This window comes from Larimichthys crocea, chromosome VIII (genome assembly GCF_000972845.2).
Source record: "Larimichthys crocea isolate SSNF chromosome VIII, L_crocea_2.0, whole genome shotgun sequence".
In the NCBI taxonomy this organism is placed as follows: Eukaryota; Metazoa; Chordata; class Actinopteri; family Sciaenidae; genus Larimichthys; species Larimichthys crocea.
In genome coordinates this window covers 24880245-24907454 of record NC_040018.1, presented here as the reverse complement: position 1 = coordinate 24907454, position 27210 = coordinate 24880245, and the positions used below count along the sequence as shown (strand labels likewise).

Here is a 27210-nt window from a genome sequence, read left to right as displayed (position 1 = left end):
ATTGTAATGCGTGATGCTACCTTATAAATTGGAAAAACAGGGATTGTGTGTTAAGCGTGCGCTATAAAGAGACAGCAGATTGCGACTACATTATTCATGCGTAATTAAAATTCATGCCCCTCCATCTCCTTGAAACACCTGAAAATGTTGAATATTTTAGTGAGTGCATGTATAAATATAGCCAGGGCACGGGTTTGTTTGACCCATGCTGCTTGATGTCAGTGTAAGATGACCATTTTTCTTTCAAAATTCTCCTCCGCTCTTTCTTATTTCCAAGAATCTTCACGTAACAATGATCACCCATTAATCATTGGAGCATTTTGATTGGATCGCATGAATGTACAGTATGCTTCTTCTTTCATCAGGGTGTTGTGACCTCTGACCCGTACCCTCTTGATCATAAGTGCTTATAGTGTTTGATATTAAAGAATTGAAGAAATTAATTATTCTTCCCCTTTACCTCATGCGATTGTGACAGATAGAGCTCAAGTGTTTCTTGATCCTATTTGAAAGCTGAAAACCAACGTGAGTTGAATTCTCAAGGATTCTTTATCATAACAACTTGTACTTGACAAATGTTGACTGTAAATTATTTCCCATTTTTCAACCGAGAAAGAGTCCCTCTGAAAAGTGATGATAATTTGAGTACGGGAGATGTTCTTTCATATTCAGGGTCATCTTACAGCTGGACTGATATGGTAATTCTCTTCTCAGATGAAGGGAGGTGAGTTTTTTTATTTTTTTATGCAACCTGTCACTCAGCTCAGAAAGATGAAAGGCAGGGTCCTGTAGATGTCAGATAGTACAACCAGCAGGACAAATGCTCCTCTGACAAGAACTCTGTCCAACAGCTCTGCCAACTCAGGCAGAAAATAAAATCTCTTTCTACTGTCTGAACTGCCATCTCTCATTTCTTTGTTTCTTTTTTCTGTTGCTCCTTCTTTTGTCTGTCTCTCGCTGGTTGCACTGTAAAAAACAACCTCAGCACTATTGCTTTGTTACTGTGTATCTTTGACCATCGTAATACTTGATAAAATAGTTAGTGAGTTAGTGCCACTGAATGTGAAAGAAATAGTTCTTTTGTTGTCTCTCTTTGGAGCCATTACTATTTTATTGGGATCTGAAAGTAATTGTGTGGAGACTAGACAAGGTTAACCTGCAATGGCAGCAATGTTGATTGTTCATATTCAATAAATGGACTGAATCAGTAGGCATAGAAATAAGGACCCAAGCAATATATAGAAAATAATTCTCCATTTATTTCATTGTTTAGTAGCTTTTGTAATCAGTAGTGTGGCACTAAGCTGAAAGCTGCAGTTAGTAGGTCATAGACAGAAACACAGGAAAACATAAAGACTGGCTACAGAGACAGTGAACGAGAATTTGACAAAGGAAAAGTAAGAAAAGTATATGTAGAAACACAGCATCAGAGAATGAACAGGACTTACGCTGTAGATGAAAGGTTTAGCACATAATGATTATCTTTTCCAAAATGCTACATTTTTCATTTTGAGGAAAAAATGACCTGAAGTTCAACACTGAATACATCTAACAGCACAGGGCCCTCGGTTATCAACATTGTACAGAAAAAGTTTTAAATTGACAAAGCAAAATTAAGAATGATTGCGAGCACAAGACGGTTAGTATGTTAAATGTGCATAAAATGATGACTGTAATGTACATTGTTTAAACTCACATACTCAACTTCCACTCACATAAAGAAAAAAAAACAATCTTAATCTTTCTTTGTGCTGCTGGAAATGTCACTCGTTGCTGGATACAACTGCAGCAATTTAAGATGTCCCAGAAGGCAAACTTATGACACACTACGTTGATTGATTGTTTTGGTCACCGAGCTATAAGGAAAACAATTTTGTAGAACCCGCAGGAGAAGCTGCATGCTACAGGAGAGTTGAACAAAATAAGCATTTTCTGTTTCTTTACATACATGTAATAAACTGTCCAAAGCATTTATTATGTTTAAAAATCTAATAATTGTTGCCATTGCCAGGATGGTACATGTAGGGGACTTTTACATTCAAAAGAAAATAACGAATGCACACAACCTTGAAATGCCACCTAACAACAAACCACATGGATTTCTTTTGGCAGTGTGTGCACCATGACTTAAAGCATGAAGGTAGAGGATTATCATATGCATAAACTGTACCTTTTAGCCAAAAGTGCTTTTTATAACCAGTATACCAGCCTTACTGTATTCAACCCAACAAGGAACTGGATGGAAAGTTTGTTGCTAAACATTGAAAGAGTATCAAAAAACCTGAGATATGAATATGGTTTATGCCTCAAATGCATCAAATCGGTTCAACAGAACAACCTAAATGATCTGTGTCTGTATTAATGAGAGAGATAAATTCAGTATTTTGTATGTATTCCTGGCTGAAGTGGGCATTAGAAAAATCTTGATAGTTTTAGGAGCTGATAGCAAGACCAGTATCACATTTAACATTTTACTTGTAGCTTTAACAGAAAGAAAACATTTGGTAACATATTTCCATGAATGCTGGCTCATAGGTGTGAAGAACCCTTGCTACAATACAAAGAAACAGTTTGATTTGAATATGGGTGCCTTTGATTTTAACTGGTGCCCAAATTTCCCTTGATTTTCCTCTGTTTGGCAATTTCACAGTTATGCCTAAATGCAATTGTTAATAAACTTAATAACATCCTCAGAAAATCAATTATAAAGACTGTTTATGCAGACAATAGAAATACTGTTTTTCTTGTTTGTTTTTTTTACAGATTGCTCACGTGGTCCAGTATAAAAATACCCTTGCCATCTGATGGATGGTATTTCATCTGTTGTGCTCCTTTTGCACCACAGACCACTTGGCTGTATTGATGGTTTAGGGCTATTCTAAAATTACAGACATCTTAAAGGAAAATAACAAATTAGTAAGTCCCACCTTTCATTTAAAACTAACTGCATGCAAGATATTTGTTGGTACACAGTGTTGATAAATGAGGGCCCAAGACGCTCATCAGTGCTGCTGTTAAGTCAAAGATTAAAGTTCTGCACTCAATTGTTATGTTCGACTAGGTCATACACACAACACAGAACAAATAAAGATTGCAGAAGTACATCACATAAATGTAGGTATAGGTGCTGCTCCAGCTAACAGCTTGTTAGGGGCTCTGTTCCTATTGGCCAAACTGGTTTCTGAGTTGCAGCAGGCAGCCTAACAAAAGTTAAGACTAAAGGCAGTCTTCTTATGTCTTCTTACTTATTATTTCCATAGTAATAATTGTGTAATAGAGCATCATCTTCAACCTATCCCCTATCTATTCACAAAACACATCAAATACCTGTTTACTATAGCTGGCCATATTCCATCCTAGGACCACCAGTTCACTTGTAGCATCCTATCAGCCCCTGGAGGAGCAGTCACACATGCCCTGGCACAGGCACTGGCAGAACCCATAGACCAGGCAAACAGTTAGGCTTGATGGTACCAAGCTAACACATACAATACCCAGTGTCACTCTCTGGATCACCAACAGGTAGATTCCTAGTGGCAGTGAGCCAAAGTATAAGAAACCCAGCAGCCAGACCAGAATGCGTGGGACATGATTACAGAACTTGGACATGGCATCCTGATCAGCAGGCCCATTAGATCCCATCGATACCGAATCCAGGCTCTGCTCAGCATAGATTTCAGAGCTGGCATTTCGGCTTGGGGAGTGCTGTGAGTCCCTCTGCACTTCCATTATAGTGATGACCAGGCAGTTGGAGGAGTCGTGAGATGGGCTGGAGGAGGATAAACTCTTTGGAGTCAGGACCACCTCCCCATTGTGGTCAGAGCTCCAGGATTTGTCCCGCATTGCCAAGTGAGACATGATTTTAGCATCGTCAGGCAGGGCTGACACCTCATACTCAGTGATCTCGGTCTGGTGTCGGCAAAAGGGGCAGGAGATGAAGCCTGCCCCGTCAGCAATGTCCAGGATTTTAACAAGGCAGCGAGAGCAGACCCGGTGCAGGCAGTCCAGGATCTTAGGCCTGCGGTTGTGGGCATTGTAGCGCTGGTAACAGATTTTACACTCTAATTCCTCTGGTGGAGGACAGTCCTTCTCTGCTAACTTCTCCGCCTGTGGACAGCTCATCTTCAAGTCATGTTCTGTGGAAGAAAAGAAAAATAGAGAGGCAGAGACACATTAAGAAAAATGGCTTCAGCATTACATGTAACTGTCTCGCATGCACAGATACAGGCTGATGTTTCTGACTATTGTTATTTGCTGTATCATTTCCCATCAGGGAAAGGTCAGGACTGTGCCTTCTTCTCTTGCTGCCTCTATTCTCTGTACCTGCTGATGATGAATGATTTATGGTTTGGGAGATGGATCAGGGTGCCATCCCAGAGCCCTCTGTGGCAAAGTAAGAGCCAGTAATTCTATTGATATTTGGGGAGGGACAGCTACTCCCTCAACATTTCTATGTTGACTCGGTTATTTAGTTTGCAGTGCAGTTTTTCATTAATATTACCACCCCCTGAATTGTTACTTTTCTTTTAGTTTTTTCTTATTTATATATTTATTTATTGTCTATTGGATGATATATAGCCCAGCCTAGATTTTTTATTTGGTCTGTTAGAAAACAGAACTTTCTTTGTTTCTTTATTACCAAGCCATTCATTTCTATTTATACACTAATGTGATTGCCCAAATGTGTTCTAGTTAGCATTCATCTGTGCCTACTTAATTAATTCAGATCAAATGCAGAAAATAAAAATCAACTTAAACTTAAAGTTAACCTTCTATGCTGACTCACTGCTATTTAATGTGCGTTTGAAGATAGTAGCAAATACATGAATAGTCTTCTTTGTCACGTACACGAGAGAAGTTCTGAAGAACAGAGAAATAAGAGAACGTATAATAGAAATTACAGGCATCATTATTGATAGGACATGTGTACCACCCCCAACAATTAGCATATAACTCTTTACATGGCAGCAAGGCAGCAATGACTTGCCCTCATCCACTACTCATAAAGACGAATTTAAGTTATCTGTTTATCTTAATGTTTAGGCTGGTGTGTGTATAAGTTATTAACACTCAAACCTCTATCAGTACTAGCTGATGCCAGCAGTCTCAGTGCAACTGTGTATAATTGCTTAAAGCTACTGAAGTCCTAGGGCTGAGATAAGAGAACTCCAATGATCAGTTCCCTACATGGAGAAACAGCAAGAAACTGTCAGTCATCATTAATAAGGTCAAATAGCTATAAGCATGTATCCATAGACACAAACATGAATAGGAACGAGGTTAAGGAGCGGATTACTGTCATCTCCAGGTAGATAAAAAGATTTCAAGTAGGACTGATATGATTTTGGTATCACAATTTGAACTAATGCTAATTATTTTAGTAGTTTTTTATTGCTTTACTAGTTGTATTAGTAATCCTTGTTTATCAGTCACTTTATGAAGTGACAAGTGAGTCATAGTGTTACTTTAGTGCTGGGGCTCCCACTACCCCAGTCTATCAACTAGCAGTAACACTGCCACTTGCCACGCACAAACACAGCTAATGACACTAAGAAACTCATTGAACATTACCCTGTTTGAGAATTCAAAAGGACAATTGCGACTATTGTGTGAACCCAGCTAAGATTATAAAGATACAAACTGGTGTGATTACCCAATGACACTCTTCCGGTTTGTTATAGTACTAAGATACTGAGCACAAAGCACAGAAGCAATGACTTATGTAATGCAAATGTCAAGAACAAACAGTATTAGGCTATACAACACATGTAATATTACATGATATATCTGAGCCATGATGGGTTCTGTGGTAACTCACCACAGACCAAATGTGATGTCTGAGACTTAACAGAACTACCGCATTTCGTGCATCATATCCCTGAGGGTTGTAAAACAGGTGTGATCTCACAAAGGAACTGAATGTTTAGCAGCAGGGCTGCATTTTCCACAATGTCTTTTGGAAAATATTTGAGAAGGGACAAACACTTTCCGCTCCAGCTACTGACATCAAGCATGGCCCAGTGGTGATAATGGTTGTCCAAATGTACTGCTGTACAAAGATGTAGCTGCAATCAGCTTGGTGGTGATAAGATGTTTTTTGTGTACCTTCAGAGGCATCCCATGTGAAAAAGTTTCACATGAAAATAATACCAATGTACTACGACACTATATACAGCTTATATTATTTTTCTTTAAAAAAATTGTATTCGCAAAACTTATTTTATATGTAGACTGCATGCTTATATTTCTGGTATATTACAACTGAATGAGGTAGGAAATGCTACAGTGTCATTGATAAATTTGTTTTTAAACTTCCACTTGCTTCTACAGATTTAAGGAGAACAGCATTTATTTTTTATGGTCTCTTCTCTTGAAATAGCCGGCAGCAGAAGATGAAATATGAATCCCAATTCTCTACAGGTAAAGAAATATATAGTATTTTCTTTTTCTGGCAGTATTCTATTTTAATACCATGCCATTAATATGTGGTGTTGGTTGGTTTTACTGTCAATTGTGCCAAGAGCCACTTACAGAAATAGGGTTAATGAGCATGTACTGTGTCTGCGTCATCAGTAATAGCATTGGGAACTTTTCCTGGACCCTTGGACCATGATAATACATCTAATACCACTTGATGATAACACTAATAACACTTGATGATATCAAGAGTCTAGAGGCCTCCCTGGGCTACTTGGTGTGGGAGAGCCATGTGTCTTCTTACAAAATCACCCTTTTACCATTTCGTACCTCATATTATGCCTTGTAGCTTATAAGTGATGTTGAGGTCACCAACACAGCAGCTGTGACCTACCTGCACTATCATGGGGTGATATTTTTTAGCCTTCTTAGAAAAGCACTGAATATTGTCCTCAGAAACAAACATCCCCTACTGTGTGGTTTCTAAGGACTAGGTGTGTGCCTGGCCTCCTTCTTGTGGGTGCTGACATGGAGTCCAGTAAGGGACACACCAGAACAAGTTTTGGCTCCACAAATCAGCCTACAATGAACAAAAGCTACATTTCCCTTTAGTTCTCCTAGTGATAGTCCTCACAGGATGTGGACATGTTTGCTCTTCCAGTGTTTTAGGGAACTAAAGTCAATGGTCAGGTGGTTGAAGGAAAGTAGAGCTGCAGTCAAACCGATAGCTTTTCAGTGGCAATAGCCCTGTCCACTTTCAAAACATGGGCTTGTTTGTTGTTAGCTGTGTGATAATATTTTGTTTTTTATATTTTTTTATTTTATTATTACTAGAACATGCTGTTTTCCATTATTCCCCAGACATGACAATCAGCAAGGACAGGATTGCAGCAGTCTGAAACTGGCCTTCCAGTCTTTGTTCCAGGTTTATATAAACTCAATAAAGGTTGAAAGGGTTTAGTAAAAGGTCAAAAATCAATGAGTGCTTTCATGTGCTATAGCTTCAGTTCTTGTTGATACTTAGTTTATCTCTATATTTGGTCATTAACAAGTCCCACTCGCATCAGCAAGATGCTATATAAAGAAAAGCCAATCATTAATTCATTCATGACCATGAAATATAGATTAAATGTGTGGATGTTGCACTGGCAATTGCCCAGCAGGCCTCTCTGTGACTGTTAAATATTTTACCCACCAGTCTGTTAGGTTAAAAAGCTTCTGAAACATGTCAGACAGATGTCAGAAAGAACCAACTCTTGCAGCATGAATCTTAGGTGCTCAGTTTTCCCCCGAAGCCCTAGAAACATAAATATTGTAAAGAAATCACACTGGGGGTTGTGCAAGGGAAATCTTGATCCATGCAAAATGCAACATGTACTCGAAATGGAACAATTGCTCATAATGCTATCCTGTAGCGAATACATTATAAACAAACATTCTACTTTTTTTACTAGACCACAAGGTCTTTCTCATAAAACATATGTTAAGCCTTTTTTGTGATATTTTGAAATATAATGAATTATTTTCTCAATGTATTTTCTTCTCTGCTCATTGCTACCTTAGCAGCCCATTACCTCTATCAACCATCAGTATACATTACCGCTCTACTGCTGCCAAAAATGTGCCATTGGTTTGGAGTTTCCAGTAGATTGACACATCTTTTTATCCATTTCGCACCTGTAGCTAAACTGTGTTCAAAACACATTCTTACTCTCCATTAGTTGTTCTGCATCAGGTATCAGCCATTCAGTTACCTTTTTAAAAAGGCACATTTTTGTTTTGTCAGATTTCTTTTTTTCAATGGACAGACACCAGCGACATTTAAAAAAGGGAGAGAAACAAGGGGGGTAGGGCATGCAGCAAAAGTCCGCAACTGGAATCGAGCCTGTGATGATTTGGTTAAACAGCACACACTGTAACCATTTGCCGTTTTAATACATTTTGAATAATTAAAATAATGTTCATTAGCTTTTTGGTAGAGCTTAAAACTGTGGTTTGAGTTGACTAATTACATTGCCGAGTATAACATTATGAAGTTCTTGGTCAGCTATGGGGAACAATGCTATGTGCAAAGCTATTAATCATCACAGCCTATTCCATTATGATGGAACCCTTTGCAGACTAACCAGATGGATGCTCCAGAGCAGTTCAGCTATTTTGTCATCTTGACAATGACACAAGTTTCCACTGCTTCTGCTCTGGTTCAACAGCCTACCATGTTTTTTCATTTAATATCTGCGGCCAGATACTCCATTTCATGACCTTGAAATGGTTTTCACCAAGGTATATGATCGCAACCCTCATTAGAGCATAATCCTACTCCAGTGCAACATGGCTGGTGTGATGAGCTGCCCAAGTATATAAGGATTGGATTAGTAATGTCAGGTAGTTCTTCTCCCTCTCTGATGCCTTGATGAAATTCATGACATAGCCTCATTTTATTTACAGTATGTGTAGAATGCCTACTGTATTTCATTTTGCTCTATATCGAGAATGTCGATCAAATCAATCTGTGTGTTAGGTGCACGCAGACATGCCCAGTTATCTACTGGTATTGTAGAACATCCCATTTGTAGTCAGCTCTCTCCCACTGAACAGTTGTACTCCATACTGTACCTTGGACACTATCACTAGCTTCTGTGGTTTTTAGCTGACTTGGCGCAATAGTCAATGTATATGGTGGCATGGGAGCGAGGTACAATGGAACGTGGGTGGCTGATCGAGGCTGGATCAAGGGAAAAATGTCAGAATGCTCCTTATAGAGGGGTATGCGGATATAATGAAGGGCTACTGGCGTGATAGATGAGTTGTAAGACAGTAAGTGGCCGAGGGAGGGATAGTGTGGCTGAATATCAAGCCGACCACTCTTTGTCTAGTCACAGCAGGGGTGTAAATTCCACATGAGGAGTGAAGAAATGGAGAACATTATTCATGTATTCTATATATAAATGTGTTCTAAAAGACTGATTGGTTGATTGACAGGTGTGCTCTCTAACAGAGTAATTAACTGGTTGTTTGAATAACTTATTGACAGGCTGACTGACTGATTAGTTGGTTAATATAGGATTAAAAAATTTATTTCCACTATGGATGAGGAAAAAAGAATAACACAAGGAGGAGGCAAGCGAAGTTGACATTTGAAAAGGTCAGCTTTTCAAAGAAAACCTAATGCAAGTTACAACTACAAATGGCAAGACTGCATTGCATCACATGGTGAAGCCAAAAAAATAAACCCATGTGAAGTACAACAACAACAAAGTAACTCTTAACAGACCCTTTCTGTGACTGTGAGTTGTTACTACAACGGATAACATCATTAAGCTATCAGGTCAGGAAATACCTCCTGCCTAACCTTACAAAAATCTATGATTGGACCATAGACACTGGCCTTAGAATTCAGTTCCTTTCTCCTAAACAGAAAGGCCCTAATACAATCTAATTACTCTAAAAGCAGTTGTGGATATTGGATACATATATAATTAGTCAATGCATTATCTGGTCCGCAGTGAATGAACAGGCAGCATGTGATTCAAGTGTAGGACTGTGCACTGAGTGGAGATATCTTGGGATTCATCATTTGGGACATTGCCATCTACATCCCATTTCAGCATCTGCTGGACCAGTTGCTCTGTGTGTACCAGGCTCCCCCTCCATTGTGGTGTTGGTGTACCGGGCGCCTTTCACAACGTTTCCCAATAAATCAGACCCTGTGCAGTTAGAAAGAAACAACAGCATCAGTCATTTCAGCAAGATCGCCAAAATGACTTATTTTAACCCAAACCATGACCTTTCCCTGAACTTAACCAAGTTGTTTCTGTGCCTAAACCTTGCCAAACCTTAATCATGGTCTGTATTTATAACAGTTTTGAAAGACGCAATTTTTGTCATCCTGGCCAAAAGGGCATCAGATTGGAGGGATTTTAGTTTGAATAGATTTTATCTCTGACCCTGAGTCCCTACCAGCTCTATTCATGCTGTTTTATACCTCTTAGAAAGACAAACCACAGGAAAAGCAAAGGGAAAATCAATAAGTATCACTTCAAGTTATTATACACTATCATTACCAGTCACATGCCATCTACCATTGCCATGGTAGATATTATCTTTAAAGGCAACAAAGGCTTTGATCAACACGTTTGGTCGTGTAATGGAAAATGCTTTGATCCCCAAGAAAAAAAGCAAGTCGAAGTTGTGGTATCACAGTTACAGAAGTCTTTACCAACCTGCCAATGCTCTGTCAGATCTGCACCCTTGCACCCAGAAATACACAACAGTCAACATTCAGCATAGATCTTGACTAGATCAAATGCTATGTTTACCTGCATTTATAGCATATTGTATATAGCATTTCAGCATATTATAACATTTCAACTGTTTTGCTTTGTCTGTAGATGTTTAACAGATTACCTATAGACTACATGTAACAATCAAATGCAACCTAACTGTGAAAATAAGCCAACACAGAAGAGCAATAGCAATTCCTCGACTGGCCACTGAGGCTGGCTACAAAAAGATCATATAACCCTATGTTAAAATTCCTAACTTTGCAGGGCGCCCTGCAGGAACTCAAGTTCGATAACAGTCAGTGCTGCATGTCATCCTCTCTCTTTCCCTACCTGCTTTCAATTTCCTGCTTTTACAGCAGTCCTATCAAATAAAGACATAAAGGATTCCCAACTGCAAACCATAAATAAACACATTTACAGCCTGGTACAAAACGTTCTACTCTATAGCCAATTTCCCTGTTCATGACATCTGTCTGGGGTGAATTTTCATATAACTCATCTGTTCAAATCATATTGAGGCTTATATCATGCATAATTAAGTGTGTGGGCCTGCTTTGATTGACAATGCCGTCACAGGCAGCTGGTTTGAGCAACCAGGCTGTCTCAGCTCCACCCACGCTCCCCATCTTTGCCCATTTTGGGATTAGCCAAGAGCTGGAGGAGTCAGGACTTCCAAGACGTCAGCAGCCACATTCACCACACTGCACTTAACCAAGATGTTTTGTGTGCCTAAACCTTACCAAACTTTAACTACAGTGGTGTAATATCAGAAAACAGTTGTTACATGTCAGCTTATAAGTTGTTAAAATGTCCCATATACTCTATACTATCTCTTTATCTGTAGGCAGAACATCTAAATAAAGTTTTACCAATTATTTTTCCTTGCATTTGTCAACAATTTTCCACGAGACTTCAGGATGTGTGCGTGTTCCTGTCTTTGTATAGCTTGTGATTTGTAAAATATCCCTTTATATGTGGCAGTCAAGATGGGACACTTATCCTCCCTATCCTTTATGTTCTCTGTTTCCGTTTCCTCCTCTCTCCTCCTCATTTCAGTGTGGATTGTTGATGATAGCTTTGACCTTTGCTGTCAGACTATCTGCTTGGTGAAGCTTCTCTGAATTATGCCATTGATCCAGAGGATTATGTTCATGCTGCTGTTGGCAGATCTTTCATCCTTGTTTACAACATTTAGGTTTAAAAGCAAAGCAGTCTTTTGCTAGTTTTTCTTAATTTTTTAACAGTTGACTTGTTAGATATCTATTGATAGATTAAGCTTTTTTTTTTTTTAATTTGTAGGTTGAATAGGATCCAACATGCACACCTCCCTAAATCTCAGCAAAGGGTCATGCAATGTATAGCAAGCCGATTTCTTGATTCAACCCCTGTCCGAAGGCAGGAGGAAGAAAGCATGCCTTTATTAAACAATAATTCCTATTTGTATGGTAAGATTTGGAAGCTTTCGAATTAGATAAAGTTAGGGTCAGAGCTTGGTAGTACTCATCCTAGAACAGTACTCAGTTGTGGCCTTTGTATTCTGCACATCAACCTGTGAAACATTAGAGCTGATGTCATTTCAATTTATATTCAGGCATTTTCTCTTGTCTTTATCTGTGACAAAGACAAATGTCTGCTTATAAAACGTTACATTTGACACAAACAATATCTCTCAGGGCTGCATTTGTCAAAGTGTATTTCATCATAAACAGCAATTACGGCATGTCAGGAGATATGGCTCAGTTCTGTGACACTGTCACAGAAGCATACATCTATTTGAAGAAGTCATTCAAGTTGAGCTGAGGCATGTTCTCATGCAAGTTTACTCTGGGAACACCCGCCTTTCCCCATATCAGAAGAGTGCTCTTAAAGTGCTTTCAGAGATTGAGCTGTTAATGATGGTACCTCTGTGTTTTCCAGTGTGAACATGAACGTAGTCCTTCTACTACTGTAGTTGGCAGCGGCAAAGTGAGTGTGGCTGCAGGTCTCATGTACTGCACATCCACTACTACTGATTGAGTGGACAGCTGTTCGGCTTTATATAACATGATAGCGGTGTGCCCTCTTGCTTTCTAATCAAAATGTAGAACACATAAGGAAAACAACATTTCCGGCAGCAGAGATAGCAGTAACCAACTGTAAGCACCATTAGGCTGCCAACAGCTCAGCAGAAATAAATAATAAATATTTCAGATAGGTGTAAAAAGATTCACATTGTTATTCTACCTGCACCTCTAAATGAGTATATGTTATTCTGCTTTCATCGTTAAATGATTATATGTCAGAGAAGTGATGAACAAATAAATGAGAAAAGAGAGCCAAGAGGGTAAACACTGAACCAAACTATCTGGCTCTTTACAGCTTTTAAAACCATCAATCCTACTAAAGACAAACATACCATTTGTTATCTGTCCAGCCAAACACTGGCAAACAATTAGCATGTCTAATCAGATCCATGATATCCATTTGTATTGCTTCACAATCCAACAACAATATTTCTACAAAAGGACTCCAAATCAGATGTTGTCATGTGGACAGGTATGCTTTGCCAATGACTGATGTGTCGGTTAACTTACTCTATTTATGACTTTGACAATGGCAGATGTTTGTGTCAAACCTGAGCAGATGAGCTTGAGTTAATCAAAGGTGTGGGAGGTGGTGTGTGTGATGTCTTTGTTTGTGTACTATTGGCAGAAATGCTAGTACAGACAAGTAGAAGTACTTACCTACCTTACCTCTTTCATTACACAAAACCCTATGTTCATCTTTGCCATTGCAAGCTAACTTCTAAACAAGCCTCCCCACACCTTGGGAGTCTCCGCACCCCAAGAGGTTCACTCCTCAGCAAAGGTCAGAGATTTTTAATGCAAAGGGCATGACAGGAGAGTCTTGAGAGGTGGTAAATCAGATACCTCTTTGACATTGAGTTTTACACTGCACACCACTTGCTTAGAAAGTGAAATGCCATTTATTGATAACTTTTACTGAGCCAAGAAATGTTAGCTGATCTACAGTAAAGGCAACTCCATCATCCATTGTTCAATGGTTAGCCTCCATTACATTCTCTCTGTCTTCACTGGATACAAAAACTACAACCAGTGTTTTCCTGTTGGTATATGGCAGTTAAGAATTGCAACCACTGTCTTGTATTATCCACCACTGGAGGCTGTCCAGTATACAAACAGGTAGGATATATAGTAGAGTGGCTTGTTGTTCCTTTCTTCTTGCTCCAATGCGTGCCTTCCCCAGATGAACCAGTTTCCTCCACTCGACTCATCCTATTTTATTGTCTTATTTTGTCTCGCTGTGCTCCTCTACAATGTATCCACTTGTCTCTTGTTAGATGCAGTAACATCAGGTGTAGAGTAGGGTCTTATGTACTTGAGTTCTGCCTGCCCTATTGAATTGCTTCATTACCTCTACTGTGTTTTCTTCTGCTAATGACACAAGACAGCCAATTTCAGCAGAAAAGGTCAGCCTGTTTACACATGCAATGATGCTGTATAGCTGAGAGAATGGAGTTATTACTGCAGGGAATTTAAACATTTGGATTTGTGAATTAATGAATTGGATAAAAGGCTATGATGTTGTTAGTGTTTATGAGGTGTTAATTAGAATAACAGCAGGTTGGCAGATAAAGGGAGAGGAGTGCGTATATACATTAGCCTTTAACACAAGCTCAAGATTTACTCCGCAGTCAGACTGCTAGTAGCAGTTGTTGGCTGCAGTGCAAATCGTATTTCAGCATAAGGCAGGACATATGGCAGTGCTGATGCATGGTTGGCTTCCAACAGGTGGTAGGAACTACAGGATCAACTTCAGATGGCTTCTCATATGGACAATCAAAAGAACCTGGTAATTTTAGGAAACAAATGGAAGCGAAGCCAAGAGCAGAAAACTTGAGTGTGCTGCTAGTCACGAAGTAACCAACCCTCTCCCACAGCATCCACCTGTAGCCTCTGGGATGCCCCAGAAGAAAGTTTTTTAATGGTCTGAATGCAATTTACATATCCTGTATTCACATAAAAATCCATTAAATGTGAGTTGGCTTTCTCAAATGTACAGTACTTCCATCGATTTTAAAAGCTAATGCTCAGATGTACAGTAAAGCATAATAAATGCAAAACTAATGCTCACGTGCAAAATTTAGCACAGTTGTGACTCTTAAGGTTTTAAAACCTTCCTGTTTAACAGAAGTTCATATCCTGATCTTGAGAGTTAAAAAAAGTTGTTCAGTGTCAGCTTGGATTTCACGGAAACATGGCTCAGACAGATCAAATCAAGTCTCAGTCCCTGCTGAAAGAAATGCATTAAAAGTATTTTTACAATATTACCAGATTGTAATATGAAAAATACTGTTCTAACTGTTTAAGGTTTTTTATTGTTACTTTGTGGAGAAGGTCAGCGCGCCTCTGGGCTTCAGCTTGCAGGGGTAATATATTGGTTTGGCATTGCTCAGCTCAGCTTGTTGTGAGGGCTAAATGTCACTGCTTCTGCTGGGCTCATGCTGGCGCCCTGCTGCCTCCCTAGGGGGTTGATGGAGATTCAGTCCAAGCTATGGGAGACATTTTGCTTTCCAGATTATAATTCTCCAACAGAAAATGCCAAAGCCATTCATTAGTGCACAAAGGGGAATTAGCATGCCAGTTAGGGAAAGAGCTAAAGCTATATTTAAGACGAAGACCTTCCAAGCCTCCAGGATATTCATTTTCCATAACCGAGCCGATCCCAGCTGACATTGAGGTACACCCCAGACAGTTCATCACTGGGCACATTGACACAAACAACCATTCATGCTCACATTCACATCTATGGGCAATTTAGATTCACCAACTAACCTATAAACCTGCATGTCTTTGGACTGTGGGAGCAAGCCAGAGCACCCAGAGAGAGCCCACACAGAACAGGTTCGAACCAGAACCTTTAGCCTACTCTCTGTAGTCTAAATTATGTTAAACATTTACATCTTCACCATCAAATGCTAAATAAATATTTGTAAATTCTTTCAATGTTCTAGGTATATCATTCAATACGTTGGTTATTTAGGACATGTCACATCGACATCTTTCTCAAAATATTGTAAGATGGTTGGCTAAACTTTTGTCTGTCACAGTTTGATTAATTACTTTTCCGATTTTGTTTTTTATAGGGATCAGAATCAGAGCTTTGTCTTGTAAGGGCTATGCTAAATCTAGAAGCCCCAAATCTTGGACTGTGAAGTATTACAAAAGAAATTAGCCTGTCATTGTTGCTAGCCTCTAAGTATGTCAGACTATAGCAGGCTGGTGGCTGAAGATATGCTGCCACCTAATAACCACCTAGACATACTCCTGCAGAGAAGGGGTCACTGCTAGAAGAAAGGTGAGTCTGTCACTTCTGCAGGATTAAGTAGGCTAGCCTATATTTCCTGTACAGCTCTTTAGGAGGTGAAGCCTGTGCGGACCTTAATAGGCATGCTGCATGTAAGTACTAATACAAATGTAGTTAGCTTTAGCTATATGTAGATTATTTTTCCATCAGTGTTAAATCAATTTTTTGTGCTACTGTTGCCCCGAGCTGTGTACCCAATTACATAGGTCATCATTCTTACATTGTATGTTTCGTTCTCTCCGCACACACACACACACACACACACACACACACACACACACATACACACCAGCCTGTGCTTCACAGTGTTTGGAAAGATGTCAGTAAATAAAAGGCAGGTCAGATACTTAATCAGTCAGGCACATTATTTTCGACAATATGACTGACTGCTTAACTCACAGTTTGCATATTGTTTGTCTTGCTTGAAGCACTGCTTGCAATTCTAGGCCTCTTCTGTGTACAAGTTTGTGGAAAACAAAGCAGCCTGTCAGGCACAGAGTGCAGTTAATAAGCCAAACAGCTACACAGAAGTTGGTTGAGTGATGATGCACTGAATATATGTATTGCTTGAATCTGCTAATTTCATTGCTTGACTGGTGAAAGAAAGACAAAAGTCTCAAGTGTATACCACAATCTAAATGTAATCAAAATTGCATGCATGGAAACCCCATGATTGGCACTACCCAGCTTGTATAGAGCTAATCTTAAGAAAGTAGAAAGTCCAGGTTGTGTTTGGTTTACGTATGTGTGTCAGATAAAAACAAGCTGCCTCATTGAGCTTTTGTTGAATTGTGACCTATATATTCAAGAGACACTGAGGTAAGACCATGTGGTTTAATGGATAAGATAGGTATGTAATGACAATGTTGTAAAGTATATGCTCAGGGTAAGAGCCTGTGCATATATTTCACATGTGCTCATTATCACGCCTGACAGTTCAAGATTTACTGTCTGCCACTGTGTCTTTCTCATGCGAGATAAGATGGGTACCAAAAACACTCAGACACTTACATTTACACTCATTGGTCAGAATGGAATACCAATAAGCTCCAAAATGTATGGCACCGCTATTAGTTTTCTGAATATTACTCATACATGCATTTAACAGCAGGCATTTTCAATTTGCCTCCTTCTGAACAAAATTTTACACACGTCAGTAGTGTCTAGCTGACCATTACTGATGACACACTCATAAGTGCCGTATTACTGTGTCATGGCTCTGTGGTCTGTAATTATGTCTGACAAATGCTCAGTGTCTGGATTAATTTTTAGACAAGTAAATGATAAAACAGGCAAATACATGAAAAAAGGATATATAGATATCACACACAGTGAATTCAACAAGAGAGGGCAAAACGTTTAGAAATGATAAAACTGTCAGCTACATACAAGTGCATATGTTACAACCACAACCAAAGACCCAATCTTGGACCCATTGTCTGTCGCCTGAAGAAGATTTAGCCTCTCTGGGCAATGCCAGATAATTAACAACTTGAGACATGAAAATGGCGTTGGAGTTGAGAGACAGTGTCTAGAACAGATTGTTTCACAACTAGCCAGTTAACAAAGCTAATAAAAATCAAAACCATCAACAGATGGGCTCCGAGATTACATTTCAGCTAATGTGTTTCACATTTTTTTGGCTTTCCACACAGGTGTTTACCTGCATGCAACCAAAGCTCAGTCAAACTACAAAGAGAAACCAGAATAAGATAAATGCTGTCCCTTCCCCACAGGTTCTACAATCATATGCAGATATCTGATTATAGAGATTACCACAGATCAAATCATAGAAAATGTGTAATATTATTGTTACAACAGGAGTACAGTTGTTTAGGTGAAAACAAGTTCATTCCTTGTAACTGCTCATTCCAGCTCATTTCTTGCCTAATTGTATGTGACACCTACGTTCAACAATGAGCAGAAAAACATGTATCCCACTGTCTCTCGATTATGATTGGTTGGCTGGGAAAAAGCATTTGATATCTACTGGTGCTTTTCTGTGAAAGGTTTTCTGAAGCCACAGTTTAAGTGCTTTGTGGTTGCTTCCTGTTGAACAGTACAGTAAAAAGCAGCAGGGGTAAAATATGCTTTGTACCAACCCATCATGTTTTGATAATTACGACTCTATACTGTGATTTGGTTTTATAATATATGGATTGCTTCAGTAGTACATATACTACCGACCTGATAATCCATGATTATTGAGAGTGGAAGGATCAAAACAACTTGTTTTGTTCTAAGCTTTACCAAGCAGGATGATAAACTCTTATGCAGACATAATATAAAAAGCTGATAGAAGGCAAGCATACGCTATCTGTCATTAAACAGACCTTGTTTTTCATCACAAAATGTTCTCCAGTGGCACAGCAGCAGCACACAGTATCTGCCCTCTCTGTTTCCTTTCGTGCATCTTTGTTTCGCTCTGTCTCTGTTGCTCCCTTGCAATGTTTTTTTTTAAATTATTGATTCTTTCTTTACTTTACTGTCCCTCCTTCCCTCCTGCTTTACTGTCTTCACTGTTGAATGATTCTGCATGCGCTGAGGTAAACTAATCCACATAGCAAAATGCATGTATTCCACTTGTATGAGTGTGTGTGTGCTGCAGTACTTCTGAACTGTCTGCAGCTCAACAGCTGCTGATCCAACAACTTGAATATAAACTGAACTGTTATTTGCTGGACACACACAGGTACACACCCTCCAAACAAATAAACACCACATGCTCTCACACTCTATAGAGGCTCTGCAGGTTGGTGTATGTGTGTGTGTCTGTGTGTGTTCCTCACCTTGTCTCAATGTGTGTGACTCCCCCTCCTCCGCTCCAGTTGTCTCTGCTGCGCTGTCCTTCATGTAAATCCACCTCCTTCATAACAATACTCCACATCTCATTCCTCTGGGTGTGTGTGAATGTGTATGTGTGTGCAGGTGTACCGGAGGCAAGCGTCAACCAGGCTGGCAGTGTTGGAGGAGGCAGCGGAGGGGAGGACAGCTTCTTACCAGAAGGAGATCCTTCACCTGCAGAGGCTGCTAAGAGAAAGACAGGAGGCTGAGGAGAGACTGCTGCAGTCCAAACGGTAGGAGGGGAGCGAGGAGGAGAGAGAGAGGGAGAGGAGAGAGTGGAGGAGAAACGGCAGGAGGCAGGCAGGCAGAAAATGGGAGGAGGATAGGGGGGAGAGAATGTGTGAATGAAAGAAGGAGAAGAAATAGAGAGAGGAGACGGTGTGTGTAGCTTAAAAAAAAAAAGAAAAAAGGAGGGAGGCCAGTGAAGCAGCAGGAAGGTGGGCATGGAGGAAGAGCCGGTCACATCAGAAAACAATTACTGACAAGAAACAGATAGAGATGTCTAGACAATCATCTATCTTTTTTTTTTAGCATTGTTTCCCGCAAAAAGAAGAAGTCAGATTTGACTAAGAATGACCACATGATACTCAAGCTCAACTGATACATCTGCAGGCCAGCTGCAGTAAAGAAATGCCAATTTCTCTCTTTTTCTTTTCTTTTTTTTAAAAAGGTAATTCAGAAACAGTGTCGCAGCTACATAGTTTGTCCACCAGAGAGCACTGACATGTTTATTTATCAGCTGTAAAAAAGCCTTAGCCAGAACATGCTGTACATACTTTGCTTTGCTCACAAATGTGTGCTAATCAAATTAAACCTGTTAAAGTCGATTATTAACAATGCATCAAATAGCTATGTGTACGTGAAAGGGGTCACTCATAGTGACAAACTCAGACGATTATAGCCTGACTCTGCAGAAAGCGTAGGTAATGAAACCCAGTATTCAACGGGCCAGGGGTAAATTATTTAAGACTGTAGTATCGATGAGCTCCAGTGTTTTTGGTTCTGCTGTCGGTATTGGACAAATTAGGACGTTATTTTATTATTTTTGCTTTTCCAAATCCAGAAGGCAGAGATCTCTCTCAGAGCTCAAAAGTCTGGTCAGCTGGACAATGCTCGTTGCCACAAGTACATCACATATAAACAGAATAATGCAGTTTTCGACTGTTCGAAGCTCATCTCTTGTTGCCCTAATCGTAACCTAGTTGTATTATGAATGCTAGCAGCTCGCAGCTTAATGTCTAACTTCTACTTTAGAGCCAGCTCAGACTTAACTAAATTTTACAAAGTGAGTTAATGGTTAAAAGTAACCATTAGTCAAAAGTGACTTAGGTGATTATTTAGGTATAAATATGGGTGCATTCAGGGGCGCCCTGGTACTGTAGTTCATCTGGTTGAGCGTACACGCTGTGTACAAAGACTCAGTCCTTTCTGTAGATTCTGTATTTGGACAGTACATTTTCCACTCGAAACACAGGTCCACAGGTTCAGGAGATACAGTCGATGATGACACCCCCGTTAAATTTCTCTACAAAAAAAATCAGTTAACCCCCCCCCAGGACCGTCCATTCCCACCAATCCTCTAATCCATCGCTCTAAATTCTTATTCACAGACATTGGATTTCTGGGGGTGGAACTACTGCATCCGCTTAACATAAATAGGATCCACATAAATAATGCCTGAAGCATTTTATTTTTGAATTGCGGAGACAGGCCTACGGCTGTGACAAATAAAATAGGGTGGTTGGTAATAATCGGTTTGGGTAAATGTGATAGCACCTGACAGAAAATGACTACTATTCTGAATGTACAAACACACATGTGTATGTATACGTGTGTGGTGTCAGATGTCAGTATATATGTTGTGTCAGATGTCAGTATGTCAGCAGTTTTGTAAATTAAGTAGGACAGGTAAAGGAGGCACTGTATCTATAAAAATGCTGCAACACACAGGGATTGGCTTGGAATGATAGGGCAAGTCCCTTGTTTGTAGGAAAAAATGAGAAATGTCATGTAGTCAGCCAATGCAGTTGTGACATATTTTTTCGGAAAGCGATTATTTTAAGATATTCCAGAGTGTGACAACCTTGAAAAATCCGCCTGGTACTTTGTTGCTCCTGAAACAATCTACCACTTCCCCTTTATTCCCTTGTTAGTATGTCTGTTTTTAGCTCTGCCTCTGGGCCTCCTGCCTGCTGCTATCAAATGAAAGCTAGCTAATCAGATTGTTAGAAGATCCTGTCCTGCTCTGCCCTGAGGGCATCTTAATGACAAATCACACACACTACCAGAGTCATCACTCACACCACGAACATAGTGGCTTGATGACTCAACAAACTGCTGCACTGCTGGCTTTGTAAGTCCGCATTCATCATGCTTTATCAAACATGTACTCTGCCCTAGACACCCTAAGACATCAGTGCATGTTAGTGACGACCTGACTGACCTCCAGGTGATGGCAGCTTGAGTCATACAAAAACATGAAACTTTCAGTGTAGTTGGTGCGGAGTTTTTGCCCTTCTTGTGTTCGTTTTTAGCAAGTGCATTAAAAGTTCAGCCAAGTAGTGCCCCACTCAGTTGAAGTCAAACTTCTCACCTCCACGCAGAGAAAAAATCTATTTCTGCTTCATTTCTTGTCTCTCTGATCCACTGCTTTGTATTCTGCCCATGCTACAGCGGCAGAGATGCTGATAGGTTGTGATTGCCGCCTGCCTGCTGAGTTCTGCATAGCCTCCAGAGAAGCTGCACTGCTTGAGAGTTCCAGGATCTCAGGAGGAGACTGAGCCTTCAGATCATTTTTCTCTTTTAAAAGCACCGCAGCCACATCCAGCCACAAGAATCTAGAAAGATATGCTACATGTGAGCAAAGTGTGATGTTTAAAAAGATCATTTGGACATTTCTTTCAGCAGTACGAATGGGAAGGTTGAGAACTGGTTCCAAATTGTCCAATCCACCAAAATCATATGCCTCCAAGCGTAGCAAAACAGTGACATCAACCTCGTGCTGGGAACTTGGCAACAAGAAATCATGTCAACATAGGCAAGCCTAGCAGTTTTTTTCTTACTGTTTCTACACTGCTGATGCTGAAAAAACGTTGAAGATGTTCTTTTTTCCCCCCACACAGAAAATTGATCAGAATTGATAAAGAATTGAACCGATAAACAGGGTTGATCATCAAATTAGTGTCATCCCTATTAAGCAGTTAGCTATCTAATTAAGTTTTCCGTGTGTAGGATTTTAGTTGCAGGTTGCAACCCCCTCGTTTCATTCTCTAATCAACATGAAATGCCCAGTCTAGAGCATATGTTTAGTTTGTTTGTACTGGGCTAATGTAGAAACATGGTGGTCCATTATGGTGGAGTCAATGGAAGAGGACCCAAAAATTTAAAGGTTCATTCTTTGGTAACAAAAACATAATGATACTTATTTTCAGGTGTAAACAGAGTTATATATATATTATATTTAATTTCTGCCATCTTCTGTAAACAGACCCCCTTCAATGTTAAAGCCTGGACCTTTTAGAATATACCTGTAATAGTTCAATGGATCTTTGTATAGCTGTACAGTATTTCTTTGTAAAATTGGATACAGGATACAAACATGTTGGAGGTTGTGGTTGCCGCAGTGTTAATCCCTGCCGTTTTCACTAGAAAACTAAGCAATGTAAACTGCTGACATTATTTTATGTTAATGGTGTACAGGCTTTGAAACTCATGCATAATTAATGCTAAAGCCTATGGATGCAGATAAACACTTTTTAGTAGCACCTAATTATCTCTTGGTTTTCCCATCAGGTTCAGGAGTGGTTCTGAGTTTGCTGCATCCAGCAGAGCAGAAAGGATCATAGCTCATTGTTTGTTCCTCTTGTGTAACTTGTTTCTTGGTAGCTGCCATTATAGGTTGGAAAGCCACAGGTGTTATATTCTTTTTGAGGCTCATACAGTGGCCAAGTCTCTTATAACTCTTATTCACTTGTAATAACTCAGCAGTAAGAAAAAAAAATACTAAAATGACGCATGAAATTGACAGTGATGGGTGGTGATTATATGGCGACCTTTCCAAAAGTAGCTACAGCGGCTCCGGCCTCTTCTCTTTAGATGGTTTGTTTAGTGCTCTAAAGCAGGTAGAGGGTGAAGTCTGGCATTGACGCACAGTAGGAGTACTTCACTAGTAGCAGCACTCAGCTCACGTAGATAATCCATAATCAGCTTGTAGAGCTACAATCAGCCTCAAGATACCATTTCACAGATCTCCTTAATGTAAATCACAGTAGACATGTTTATTGCTCATAGTGTTATAATATAATTTAGCATGCAGTTCAGTGACAAAATGCTTTTTTTAAAAAAAAGCAGAAGCCATATTTGTATATATATCTAACTTAAAACACAAAAAAAATGCTTAAAGCATGCCAAACATCAAATTTAAAACTTGCTCTGAGACCTTCTCGTAAGATATTGATCTAAGAATAGCTTGATTCAATTTAGAAAAGCTAGTGATGTGCAAATGTTACTAACAACTGACTATAATTCAGCCATCGCAGTATCTGTCTATAAGTTTCTCCTTTACATTTGTACTGAAATGTCACATTTCTCTTCCGTTATGGAACATCAGGACAAAGACTGTCTTGATGTGATAATTAAAGACTGATTGTCTTACGCTAGTCCATGTGCTGTTCCCTGTGGCTGCCTCGCAGCTAGACCTGCCTTATAAACCCCTCGGCTCAGAATAACACTGAATAATGTTAGTGTCTGTGCTGACAGGGCAAGGCAGGCGAGGGGGGAGCAGTTCAGTTGCAGAGTGATAGACCAAATCCTGAGATGGCTGCAGCTTACTGAAGCCATAATTGTAATGGAGATGTACTGGGGTAGTGGAGCTGCTGCTGAGCCTTTCTCAATAGGTCACAGCCATCCCATCAAAACACACATTCACAAACAGAAACGCTTCAGTTTAATTTTCCATCTTTTATAGCTGCGCTATTTATCTTTGTATTCTGTCTGAGTAGCTTCATAGGAAGCGATGAGGAGTGTGGTTGCCATGGGTAACGTGTGTGTGCATGCTGTTTGGTTTGGAGGTAATTAGTAGACGGTGGAGTTAGCAAGAGTCTGTACTCAACAAGGGACAGTGTCTTTAGTCCTTTATGTAGAGAATCGTCATGAATTAATCTTAACTTCTAAATGATTAGGAGATGATTTCTCTTTTTTCCCCACGTAATGGTCACCTAGTTGTCTTAGAGAGGTTTAAGGAATTGAAATGAAATTCAAATGAATGATTTTAAACCCATTCAGCAATTTTTAACCACTAAGAACTATTCCTTTGAACCTTTCCTTGTCCACCAGCACAACTAAAGCCACTTGAAATGGAAAGAGAACAAACTTTTCTGGCTGCTTTAACAGGGTTTCTAAAGTTTTTACAGCGGTCTTATCACCCTGTGACTAAATACTGATGCAGCAGGTGTAGTAAGTACATCCTGACAGGAAAATGAGATGACACATCTCAAGGGGTTTATCTGAGACAATAAATTTGCATATTAACTTGCTAACATTTTCTAATTGGCACTAAACACAAAGCGCTGCTGCGGCTCATGGGCATGTTATGAATTTTGCAGGTATGTGGTGATTTGATCAGACGAATCACCATAGTGATTATAATCAATCCTGAGACAGGCATGACTGTCGTATCATACTTGATAGTAGTCAATATTCAACCTGGTGGCAAGAGAGGAAAAGTCAGGGGATCATCAAAGACGTTAGGATACACTGTCTAGAAACCATCCAATAGTTGTTCAGCTATTTTGATCTGGCACAACCAACACAGAGACAAATATTGTTGTCACAGAGCTGCTAGCCTGGCTGTAGACGTGTAGAGTCTCTGTTTCACTGACAGAAAACCTTTATGCATCATAAACTCAGTCATCATTATTCATTATTAACATGTGTCAAACCAACTTAAAGTTTCTACCTTTGAGCCAGAAGGTGGAGGTCTATAGGTCTATAGCCTGTCACTTCATTTTAAATACACGTCCAACATTTGTGTTATACACTTAACGCTGTTGTTGTTCCCTCCACTATAATAAGCAGCTAACTATGTCCAGATACGACTGCCTCAGCTGCTGACGTGTCTATGACAGAAGAGCTTAAATGCATCAACCATTATAACAATAACAGCACACACAGGTAATTATGTGGCATCCCCTTGGAGCTGTTATTATTTTTCAGTTCAATTTTCCCTTCTCTGTGTGAAATAGTAGGATCTTAGTTGATTCATTCAACATGCATGTAATGTGTGTGTTGTATCACCACATGAACATAATTCTACTATATCTACTGCTGTCTCAACTATCTAAAATAAAAGCAATCAAACTTAACGCCGGTTGCTGCTGAAGAGTTACATCGAAACTCAGCTAACTCAGTTATTATCAGTCATCAAGTATCATGTGACGGCAGCACAATCAGTGACAGCATCAACGGTGGGAGGGTAAACGTCATGTATAAGGAGTCAGAGCAGAGACTGGAGAAAGGTCAAACAGACCACAGAGCCTTTGACGTAGGTCTATTCAAAGAAATTGTGACAACTGCATAACTGAAGTGTGTGGAGTTACTTACCTGAGCCCAGGTCTTTACTACCTGGGTCTGCTACTCCCTGTGGGACTCCCAGTATGTTACAGGAATTTTAAAGAAAAACCCTTAAATAAGGAGGATCAGATTCGAAACGTCACAAGTTTAAGTTGAATTTATTGTTCTTGTACAAGAGGAGCGTTTCACAGTGCAACACACTAAAGGGGTTACAGAGAAAAAGGTTCTCTGAGGAGCGTTAACAGTTGGTTCTTATACATTTTCCTGAAGATGGGCTGTCTCAACCCCTGTAAATTGTTAACAGTCAATTTGCATATAATGCCTTTAAACAGCTTACTTCAACATATCACCTAATGAGTAGCCAGTATGTCCCCAATCTTGATGTCATCTCTCTGACCTGTCCCTAACTTATTCTGTTCTCAAATTTATACATTAACCTGAACTTTACCTTACCCTGCCAGTCTGAGTAAAACATCAATAAAGGACTTCCCCTTACTGATGTTTTCTTTATTGATGCCTTAAGGACATATAATGTAAGAACAAACATTGTATAAGTTAAAACATCTAACTAGCTGTGTAACCCTAATTTTTATAACACAGTACTATTAAATATGTCATATTATTAGATAAATTAACCTGTTCATAAAAAACAATGATAGTAATCTGCACAACATTGATGATAGAATAAATTCTTGTGTAGTCACGTGAGCCAGCACTAAAGGCCGCTCTACATGTTTTTGTCAGCCCAACACAATCTCATACAAGATATATAGTCTGTCTCTCTGTGGGCTCCTTGGCTGAAGAAGACCCCTGATCTTCCACATTTAGTGGGAACTGAACACAGATCTTTTTCTCAACGCAGACAGACCACATTTACATATTTAGACATTATGCTCATTTTATAACCTTGGCGCAACCGGATTCAAATGTCATCACTGCTCTCAACGAGCTGCTAAATGACTGATTAGACACAGCATTAGAAACACAGCCTCATCCCTCCGAGTATTAAAAAGCTGATCTGGAAGTGAATACCAGAACACTGGGTTTTCATGGCATCTGTTGAGTTTAAATGTGTGAAGACTTCCACGTCAGAGCCTAATCATGCCACTCTGACAGTTATTCCCATATGATCTGAATTCAGCGTTACACCCTGGAAGAGCCCAGTGATTGCTGCTTTATTTAGAAACACTGCACTTTTTTCCTGCATCGTGCCTTGCAAGTTCATTTGATGAATAACTGCTTGCGTCTATCTCCCTACTAACATGAAGCTGAAAGCTGTGACCAGTGGGATTTAAAATCAAACACACTGAGTTCAAAAACCTTGATGTTTTATTTATTAAGTCATGTCCAAGAGACGGATGTTAGATGAAAATAAAAACTAAAGATCTGTTGCTGAAAACTTAAGATTGTCACCAAAACCTTATTAATGAGCATGCTGAGCCACAGGCTCCATATTCAGCAGATTTAAGATAAATCTGGTCACAAATTGTATCAAGTATCTTTCTCAAGCGTTCTTTTTGTAGCTGGTGGGTAAATTGTCTGTCTGTCACTGAGTTATACAACCGGCTGTTAAGCCACCGCAGCAATCAGCATGTGCAAAGCATTTGCTCCACTTAGTGTGTCATATAGAAACTGTAAAAATCTGTTTTAACACAAGCAGTGATTCTTAAATACCTGTTACATTTTCAGACTTCAGTCACTCAGGATGTGTCAGGCCAACGTAACC

The 27210-nt window shown here is 39.6% G+C and overlaps 2 protein-coding genes across 2 annotated transcripts in view; one reads left to right on the top strand and one right to left on the bottom strand.

Annotated features, from left to right (window-relative positions):
- The window catches only part of cep89 (centrosomal protein 89), a 51279-nt gene that overhangs the window by 21248 nt on the left and 2821 nt on the right, over window positions 1-27210 (top strand). Inside the window, exon 17 of the mRNA XM_010731882.3 lies at window positions 18999-19147. Within this exon, the coding sequence (XP_010730184.3) occupies window positions 18999-19147 (149 nt within the window). The remainder of the gene's footprint in view (window positions 1-18998; window positions 19148-27210) is intronic.
- zgc:165481 (E3 ubiquitin-protein ligase RNF182) lies at window positions 738-18992 on the bottom strand. Its single transcript, XM_019254020.2, has 2 exons — window positions 18860-18992; window positions 738-4136 (listed from the first exon to the last, which is right to left on the bottom strand). The coding sequence occupies exons 1-2, from the start codon at window positions 18921-18923 to the stop codon at window positions 3388-3390; spliced, it is 813 nt and encodes a 270-aa protein (XP_019109565.1). The 5' UTR covers window positions 18924-18992; the 3' UTR covers window positions 738-3387.

Coding starts and splice junctions, on each gene's coding strand:
- zgc:165481 (XM_019254020.2), bottom strand. CDS start 18,923: ATGAAGGACAGCGCAGCAGAGACAACTGGAGCGGAGGAGGGGGAGTCA. Junction 4,137..18,859: donor GTCACACACATTGAGACAAG/GTGAGGAACACA, acceptor TTTCTTCCACAG/AACATGACTTGAAGATGAGC.